Below are 9,577 nucleotides of genomic sequence, written 5' to 3'. Positions count from 1 at the left end.
TGGGTGGAAGTGAAGAAATCCTTAAAAGACCCCAAGTCTTACAGCTCACCAATGGTATTATCTGTGAGTCCTGCTTTGCTCCTGTTGCAAGTAGCCATGGCTTGTAACCAGCAGCACACAGCAACCGTGTGCAGCCACACTGTGCTGGGCTGCTTTGCTCCTGTTTCCATCAGAGTGTTGTACAAGGGTAGAAACTTCAAAACAGTGAATATGACTGCAGGGACCTTTCTCACAGCATCCAGATCACCAAGGTTGGCTCCCAGCACCAGGAACGGCTCCTGCAGGGTGCACAGAGCAAACATGAAGGCTGTAAAGCCCTGGCTGTGGCTCTAGAGGAACTCTTGAGAGCCTGTGCTTTGTCCTCCATTGCACACATGGGAACAGGGATTGTGAGGGCTGCTGAGGGGCCCAGGCTGCCTTGAGACATCTGCTCTGCTGTGGGCATGGGGAACAGAGAGCTCCCTGCATGAGGGAATGGGCTCTGTAGCTTCTGTGCCATGCTGACGAATGCTGGATGGAAGTAAGCTCATGAATACTGGGAAGGAGGAAGGTAATTGTGTGTGTGTTTAAGGGTGCCAGCCCTGCCTGCTCTGTCACCAGATCTATGCTCCTTTGTAGCTAGCAGGACAGCTGCTCCACATTAATGCTACACTGGTGCCATCTATTCAGAGCTGTTTTGGTGGTGACAGGGACAATTTGAGGGGCTGAGGTGCTGGATGCAGGCTGTAACACAAATGCTTTACATGTTCTCCTCAAGCAACACAAAATCACATCAGCTCTGATCCTGTGGATGATGTTAAACTGGGAGGAGCTGCTGACTCCTTTGGAGGTAGAGAGGCCTTGCACAGAGCTCTTGACAAATGAGAGGGCAATCACCAACTGCCTGAAATTTCAGAAGCACAGTTTGGGGCACGAGGGGCTGGAGGGCAGCCCTGTGGAAGGAGACCTGGGGATTCTGGTTAAGGACATGTTGAACCTGAGCCAGGAGTGCTGTGCAAAGCCAGCAAGGCCATCTGCACCCCAGGACCGTGGAACAGGCTGCCCAGGGCAGCAGGCACAGCCCTGAGCTGCTGAAGCTCAAAGACTGTTGGAACAGTGCTCTCAGATGTAGGGTTTGGGTTTGGGTGGTGCTGTGTGGAATTGGATTCAGTGATTTCTGTGGGTTCCTGCCAACACAGGATATTCGATTTTCTATCATTCTATAAAGACAAATTGACATTTCCAGTCTGTGCCTGTGAACTCATGCAAGATCTCAAAGTTTGCATAGGCTCTGCCAGTGCTGCTTCTCTTCCTTTGCAAGAGCCTCTGAAAGGAGTTTGCAGAGTGCAAAGTGTACCTGCCTGATTACAGAGTAATTAACGAGTCACAGCAGGACCCACCACTGCCCCTTTCCACCTCTCCTAGGCAAGGGGCTGGGTCCTTCGTGCTGCTGGTCAGAGCTGTCAGTCACTCAGGGTGCCTCCCCAGACCACTTCTCCATCTGGTACAAAAAGGCAGAGAGCTGTGATAGCAGCATGGTGTGCTGTGTGATTTCTTTTTGCTGGATAGCTGCTTGTCTCCAACATAGGAAAACAGGTACTGTCCTCTCTAGGAGGGGAGGTAAGGCAGTGATTGTTTTGTGAGGGCCTAGTTTGTAATGGGAATGTGTTGTACCTCATTTAATCACAGAGTGAAAATAGTGGGTGTTTTCTATGCGTGTGATCCTGGTGAAAGGTTAGTGCTTTTATTTTATTTATTTTAAGTGAGCAGGTAGGTAGGACTGGGTACTCATGGCAATAATGCAGAGCTTTGAGTGTCTGCCCCCTAATTCTGCTGTTATTATCTCCTCTCATACCAGAGCTTTTCTAAGCCTTGGTGAGGAGGAAAGAGGCACCAGCTGTCTCTACTGAACGTAGTGCTTGCTATCAATATCGCTTGTCTGACAAGAGGTCTCTAGAGTGAGAAAAGACTGCCCTTATTTCCTTGATGTAAACAAGGTGAAACCTGAATGCTGGGTGGCTTGTGAGTTCCTCAGATCCCTCTTCTTTGTAAGTGGAGGGGACCCATTTAAGGGTCTGACCTTAATTTCTTAATAGGGGTTAAAGAATAGCCCCTAGTCGTATCAGAAAGATGTATTCTCCAAGAAAGGGATGCTCTCTAGCTGCTTGGTCTAGTTTCTAAACCATTGCACTGCTTGTGTTGCAGCTACAATGGCCTCTGCTACACCTGACAAAGAAAAAGGTGCTAAGAGCTCCCCAGGGGTGAAGGAAGAGGAGCAGCAGGTGGGTGCTCTGTGTAAGGTGTGGTGGATTGCATCTCTGCTGTGCACATCTTCTCTTGGGCCCTGCCCTGTAGCTTCACTGGAAGTAGAGGTGATGTCACAGCCACAGGTGACCTACGGGGCCAGCAGGGAACCTTTCAGTTAGCTAAGTAGAGTAACCTTGTTCTTGGCTAGGAGGGAGGTAGCTCCAAACCTGTAGCTGTAGGCCTGGTTTGCTGTGTGCAAAGCTCTGAGGAAAGGCTCCCATGTTTCTGCAGCTCTGAAGCCTGTTGTATTTGCTGTGTTTCTTCTGATCAGTGTACAGCCTGTCTGCTTATAGCCAGCCTGATCTGCCCTGTGAGGCTTTTGCAGGGGTACTGTCTTGTTAAATAGCTGTACAAAGTGAACAGGAGCTAGATATGTATCTAAAAGTGTGGAGGTTTTCTACAAAAACAGCCTTCTTGAGTAGCATTGCACTGCAGGAAGACATCTTAGGATTGACCCACAGTAAGTGCCAGTGCTCCACAGCTGTTTTTAACTTGCCTGCAGTCTTCAAAGCAAGTCCAAGTGAAGCAAGCCTTGGTTTCACAGCTAGGTGTTTCAAAAAGATATCTGGGAAGAAGCTTTGTCAGAACATTGAAAGCTCAATGTTGTGTTTTCATGCTTAATGGCCTTTTTTTCCCCCCCACTTAGGATACAGTAAATCAGTTGGCTAACCTGGCACTGATCAGCTCTGCCTGTGACATGGTTTCTACGGTTTATGCCTCCATGAAGGAGAGCCACCCCTACATCAGAACAGTGTGTGACACAGCAGAGAAAGGAGTGAAGAGCATGACTGAAGCCACAGCCAGCTGTGTGCAGCCACTACTGGTTACCCTGGAGCCTCAAGGTAATTCCCTGTGGAAGGGGTGGCCTCATGTCCCTCTGAAGGGAACTGGAGTGTGGAAATGCACAGTTACTGTACTAAAATAACCACTGTGCATGAGGCAGAAAAACTGAGTCCTAATCCAAGTAATGTGACAAAGGGATGCTCTGAGAAGGACTGGGATGGACTTTATTGATGTTGGTTACTTGAAGAATGATCTTGCCAGGTCCAGCGCCTTTAGTTATAATTGCTCATAGTTTAGTTCTTGCCAGTTAATAATTGCTGAAGGAAAAAGCCTGCTCTTGGGCTGCCACATCTACTGGCCTTGTTTGCTATGATCCTTAATTACATGGATGGTTGTCTTCCGTGAAGAAGCTCTAAACCCCTGCATAGAAGAGGGGTTAATTACTGATGTGAAGTGTCTGGTAGAATGTGTGACTGGCCTAGGTTCAGATAGAGTCCAGAGTAGGCATCTCTCTTGTTGGTAACTACTTGATCCTGGATCCTCGTTGTACGGATTACGTAACGGTTATATTATATGGTTATATGGATGTTTGGGCAGAAAGGATGGCTGTCCAACTGTTTCATCAAGAAACCTGGGTAGGGGCACCACGTAGATGGCTGTGTCTGTTAAAGCTTGCTGCAGTCAAAGTAAACAGGTCTACATGGTGATGAAGGCAAACTGCTCTATGAATTCAGCTTGCAGCAGAGCACACCTGGCCTGGATGGAGACCTTCACCTGGGCTCCCTGCAGAACAACATACTTGATCTCTTATATTCCTGAGCGTTAGGAAAAATAAGCTTGAATTTCTTTCTTTTTCTTAACAGTGGCTGCAGCAAACGACTGTGCCTCTAGGAGTTTGGATAAACTAGGGGAGAAGCTTCCAATTCTTCAAAAGCCAGTGGATCAGGTGGGAAATAAAGGCTGCCCTGTTCCTTGGAGGTTTTCTTACTTTGGGAGTAACGTAGGCTCTCGAGGAATGAAAAGCCCCCAGAGGAACAGTGCAAGCTCTTACAGGAGCAGGTAGTGCACAGAGTACTTTCAGTGCATTATATGACCCACTCTCCTTCCTGACATTTCTCTTCAACAGGTTATCTCTGAAACAAAAGAGCTGGTGTCATCCACAGTGGCTGATGCAAAGGATGTTATGAGCAGCAGAGTGGCAGAGGTGGTAGATGCAACAAAGGAGGCCCTTCACAGTGGTGTGGGGGCTGCCAGATCTGCAGTGACCAGCAGCGTGGGGATGGTTAAGGACTTCAGAGTGGGCCAGATGGCTGTAAGCAGAGCAGAAGCTGTGCTGGGGAGAACAGGAGAAGATGACTCTTTCCCCATGGGAAATGAAGAACTAGGTCAGGCACTACGTGTGTAAGAGGATCATAAAATGGGGGACAGCTGGCACTGTTTCTTGCTCTGCTGGTGTGGACTGGGGCAGTGGGAAGTGCCATGTGGGAGACAACTTGGCTCCTGACAAATCTTGGCTCTGCTTGGCAAAAACCATTGGTTTACTGTCTCTTTCCTCAGCCAAACTTGCAGCATCTGGGGAGGGTGCAGATATAATGTCTGTGGAGCTGCAGCAGCAGAAGAGGAGTTATTTTGTGCGGTTGGGGTCTCTCTCTGATGAACTTCTCCAGCTTGCCTACCTGCACTCAAAGGATAAAGTTAAGCAGATCTGGCAGGGCTTGCGGGAGGCCCTTGGACAGCTTCACAGCATCATTGAGCTGGTAGGTAGAGCTTGGTGTTCCTGCTGGAGGGCAGGAGTTGACCAAAAGTTTGGCTTGGCCTCATCTTTGTTGCTTTGATAAGAACCTGTGTTGATTACCAGCTGACCTATCTTGGCACCTTTCCTTACCTCCCTCAGATTGAGGTGTTCAAGCAAGAATTTAATGAAAAGCTTCAGGAGGAGTTGCAAGAGCAATTGTGCCTGATGTGGGTGGACTATACTAGGAAGCTTCCTGATGAGAGTGGAGATAACAGCTTTGCAAAGTCAGAGGTATCTACCTGGGAAGGAAAGCAAAAGGGTTCTGGGCATCTCCTTGTTTATTTTTTTCTTCATATATATTTTTTCTTTTTCTCTTGAAGTAACGCTTCTCATCATCTTCCTGTCTTAGGAGATGGAGTCTCTGGCCCTACTCCTGGCAAAAAGCATCACACAACAGCTGCAAATCACCTGCTCTAAAGTTGTGTCTGCAATCCAAGGCCTTCCCTCAAGCCTTCAGGATAGATTGAAACGCTCTTTTAATACCATAGAGGAGCTTCATGCTGTCTTCTTGGCAGCAAATTCCCTCCAGGACTTGTCCAGCACCGTCTTGGGCCATAGTAAAGAGAAACTGGCTGTAATCTATGAATACATGGAGGAGTTGCTGGACTACCTGTCGGACAACAAGCCTCTGTCCTGGCTGGTGGGACCATTCTCCCCTAGGAAGGAGGAGGAAGCCTTGCAGGAGAAAGAAGTGAGCATAAGCTGCTGAGAACCTTGAAGCTCCACAGGCCTGGCTGTTGCCTAGCACTTGGTCTTGGCCTTACGTACTCAACTTTCTAGCTGAAAGTGGGGTTGACACACTTTGGATTTTTTTTTATTTTTTTTTTTTTTAACACTAGTGAGAGTAAGCCTTTAGCAGCTTCAAAGGGAGGTGGTGGAATTAGCAATGTCACTATGTGGAGCCCAAGGCTGGAAGTATAGACCTAAAGATCTCCAATGCTCTCGCCTCCCTTGGAAGCTGTTCATGGTATGTCTCCATCAGTGTATCCAGATGGTGCCTATATGCAAAGCAATAATTGCATCTTTCAGATGGTATGCAATTTAAAGAATTCCTCCTAGAAAATGCTTGTACTCAGTACCCTGCTTAAAATAAAACTGTCACAAGCAGAAACTCATACAGTATCTCTTATCTTATGATGAGACCCTGCAAGAGTGAGTATTGCTCATCAAATGTGATCTACTTTTCTCTCCTTCAAGAATTTGTGTGCAGCTAAAACAGGACTGCTTTGCTGCTTTAATTTAATTGGAGGGGACAGGTCTGGGTTCAGTGAACTTGCTTCAAAACCTTTAAGCAGTGGTGTTCAGCCTTGTAGGCTGTGCTTCCAGATGGATTACATGGATCATTTATTCTGTAAAGAACCAAGAGAGTAGGTGGCTTGTCCTTATGGTGGCTTCAGCTTGCTAGACATTAACTGTGAACACCACACAGCTGATAGAGGCAGGTGCAGGAGACTTCTAAAACACCTTGATGACAGTAAGTTCTTGCTACACATACTATGGGTAATGACAAGGAATGGTGCTTCTAGATATTTTGCTTTTAAAAAGAAAGACTCCTGTGGGCGATGTGGTGATTGGAGGCTGTCTTGGCCATGGTGGGCATGAAGTAATTGAGTTTAAAACCTTTGATCTGCTGCTATGTGGTGAGCATATCCCAGCCTGCAGCAGGATAGTGGGTTGCAGTGACTTCTCAGAAGGACATCAATAGGCAGGCATTCAGTGGCTTCTCAGACATGGATCTCCAGGTGCCCAGTCCATAGGGGCAGAACCTGTGAGAACCTTACTGGTGCTGGTCCTGCCAGTTCTGACCTGTTCTGGCCAAGAGATGCTGCAGTGGAGCTAGGAGCTCTCTGCACACCATGTATATACATGACTCTCTTTCAAAGAGTGAGAAGAACACACTGCTTTCAGACTTGCTGGACAGTAACGTCATTGAAGTTGATCTTCCAAAAGCCTCTGGAACAGGCAGCTCCACTTGTTACTTCTTGTACTCAATTCTGTGCTCCTTAAATACCAACTGGTTCATGCTGAAAGCAGAAGGGTAAGCCCATTGTGACAGGCCAAGCTATGCTGCAGTCAGAGGAACTGCAGTATCATCTCTCCAATGCGTGTTCTTTGATTACTGCTGTTTGGTTCCTCTCTGGTGAGGAGCTCTGGGAAAGGCATGCTCAGACTGTGTAATGTAATTACAGCTACACTTGTAGGGAGGGAAGGGGGTGCTGACTGCAGGTAGTACCAAGAGCTAGCCCTGATGCTTGGTAGGATGCATGTTGTCTCCTTCAGTATCAAAGCTGTGTCCAACTACCAACTACCTAGGTGCTAAACTTACCAGGAGGAAAGTAAATGACTTTTGTACTCCGCATTAATTTATCAGTGCAGCAGATCAAATCTATATTAATTTAGTGCTTGCCCTAGCAAATCATGCGTGTTCTGCTTATGGATTGCTGGGGCATAGCCTTGCTTACTGCTTAAATCCACTTCCTGCAGTCACTATTGACAGCTCTTGCCTCGGGAACCTGGTGTGCAGTGGGAGGAGGAGGGAAATCACTCAGATGTTCTCCTGAAAAGTTGCTTCCAAGTGTTTTGGTTCATAAGGGAAAGCTATGGGCCATTAGGCTGCTCAGGACTGTGAGTGTCAGGATCTGTCCTCTCTGGGCTCAGTAGAGCAACTCCTTCCCTCCAGCAGGTTCCAGAAAAATATCAGGCATGTCTTAAATGTACTAACTGTTCAAAATTCAAGGGCTAAAAAGAAAACCAACTCGTGACTTATTTTGGAGTTCTATAATTCTACTTTCTACTAGCCAGGGGTTTGTCTGAATGGTGAGAAGTCCTCTGACTGTATTTTGAGGGCCTGTGGCTGCTGGGTAGCAACAAATGAATGGATTTCCTGCAAATGGTTGAAGTGTAAACTCTTCTGAGCTCTGAGAGTAACCAGAACATTCTCAGTTCTGTCCAGACCAGTTTGTCTCTGCTTACTTTTCTTCACTTTGGGTAGGAGTAAGAAATGTTAGTAATCTGACAAGCCTAGACAAGTAGGGAAAGCATGCCTTGAGATGTCTTTTCTGGCTCTCAGTAGCCCTTGGAAACTATGTGGTATTCCTTGATTCAGATAATGATAGCCCAAGTGATTGTCTTACCCTCCTCTACTGCTGTTCATGCCTGCTTAGGCTGTGGCCATGTATGACAGCTCAGTTGCAGGCAGATTTGAATTTTAAATGCAATCACAGGGGCACCTGCTCCTTGTTCCCCTCTTGCTAGATGCCACCTCATTTCCCTCTAGGAGTTTGCTTAGCATATTAATTATTTAATTCTCCGCTCACATTCATGCACTTGTGCCTCTTTCTATTCAGTCCCTGCTGTTGTCCCTTCATTGTTTGATGCCTGACTTCCAGGTCAGTGAATGTGCTGTCATCTTCCCCAGGTTGAGTTAGGAGGCATTAGCCAACATGCTGCTGTGACCTCTACCTGGCAAGGGAAACTGCTGATGGAGGGTTTCCCAAGCAGCTTTGTTGGGAAGGCAATAGATTGGGAAACCAGAAATAGTAGCAAGTGCTGAAAGGCAAAAGCCCTCTAGTTGCTTGCAAAAAGCCTAATTCCACTCTACGTTTCCATGTTTCTGTACATATTAGTACACTGACAGCCTTTACACAATATCTCCACTTACTGCCTGCTGTAAAATAATACATGTATATATTTTTTTTAAAGTTTGTGACTGCCATGAAAGGCTGCTTGTGTAGCTGGGGTCCTCACAGGTGTTCTGAATTGCCTTTTTTATGTGACTTTAAGCTTCTATGTGGAGAAATGTAAGATCCCCAAAGCTGACTGGAGTTAATCTGCAGTGGAAACTGGATGAAGCTTTTGCCGTCTGCTAGAAAATGATGGTGCTGTGCCTGGCCTCTGCTGGAGCAGAATTGGGTGGTGGGAACTCCTCTGCTGCTGCATGATGTAGGCAGAGACTGTGTTCTGTAGCTTGGTTCCTTGCTTTCTAGCCATCTGCACTTGTCCTCTCTCTCTCCTATTACATCTCCTTTGCTTGCATCAGAGGAGCTGGGGAGAGGGAAATGTGGAGAGGATTCCCTGTGCTCTGAGTTGGGTGCTGCCCTGCTCAACATGGGTACAGGAGCAGCTGAAGAAGGACAGCTGCTCTTGGCAGCACTTTGCAGAGCTCCCATGTGCAGCACGTGGGTGCTTTTCTGCCTGAAATCTTTGCAGAAGTCAGCACTCAGCTCTTCCTCCATCCCTCCTCAGGGTCTCTTCTGGCAGCTCCTGGTGAGGCTTAGAGCTGGACAGCTCTGCTGTCCTCCACCCCCTGTGGACGGCAAGGAAGGGAGTCAATAAATCTGCTTCAAATTGGCTTACAAACCAAGCATGTACTTGTGACAATTCCAATACTGCCTTCGTGTGCCTTGTTAAAGCCCCTGGTGCCTCTAAGAGTGACAGGAGCTGACCTGATCGATAGCTCTGCTGCCCTTCACTGCTGCAAAGCAGCTTCTGTGAATACAGAGCACTGCCAGCATATAATTGCCTGCACTGTGGTGCGTTCTGGACACCAGTGCCTGCCCCTATGGTAATGAAAATCCATTTGCAGAAGGAGTTGGTTTGCAGTATTGACTTCCTCACCTCCCTCTGATTCTCGTATTTATTTAGATTCAACGTGAGATGCTCCAGCGGTGGATCTGGGAGGTGATCTGGAGGATAATTAATGGAGTGAGTGCT

At 47.3% G+C, this 9,577-nt stretch overlaps 1 protein-coding gene across 2 annotated transcripts; it reads left to right on the top strand.

Annotated features, from left to right (window-relative positions):
- Window positions 1-1,470: 1,470 nt before the first annotated feature.
- On the top strand, window positions 1,471-6,336 carry LOC128081151 (perilipin-3-like). 2 transcript variants are annotated; one of them, XM_052684147.1, is made up of 8 exons: window positions 1,471-1,575; window positions 2,185-2,261; window positions 2,933-3,128; window positions 3,933-4,015; window positions 4,196-4,454; window positions 4,627-4,826; window positions 4,964-5,095; window positions 5,214-6,336. In XM_052684147.1, the coding sequence occupies exons 1-8, from the start codon at window positions 1,515-1,517 to the stop codon at window positions 5,571-5,573; spliced, it is 1,368 nt and encodes a 455-aa protein (XP_052540107.1). In that variant the 5' UTR covers window positions 1,471-1,514; the 3' UTR covers window positions 5,574-6,336. The 2 variants fall into 2 exon arrangements, with proteins under 2 accessions (XP_052540107.1, XP_052540105.1); XM_052684145.1 differs by having other exon boundaries at window positions 1,477-1,599.
- Window positions 6,337-9,577: the final 3,241 nt, after the last annotated feature.

The sequence above is a fragment of the Tympanuchus pallidicinctus genome, unplaced genomic scaffold (assembly GCF_026119805.1).
Source record: "Tympanuchus pallidicinctus isolate F22 unplaced genomic scaffold, pur_lepc_1.0 scaffold20, whole genome shotgun sequence".
NCBI lineage: Eukaryota > Metazoa > Chordata > Aves > Galliformes > Phasianidae > Tympanuchus > Tympanuchus pallidicinctus.
The sequence above is the reverse complement of the archived record's forward strand: the minus strand, read 5'-3'. Positions and strand labels throughout refer to the sequence as shown.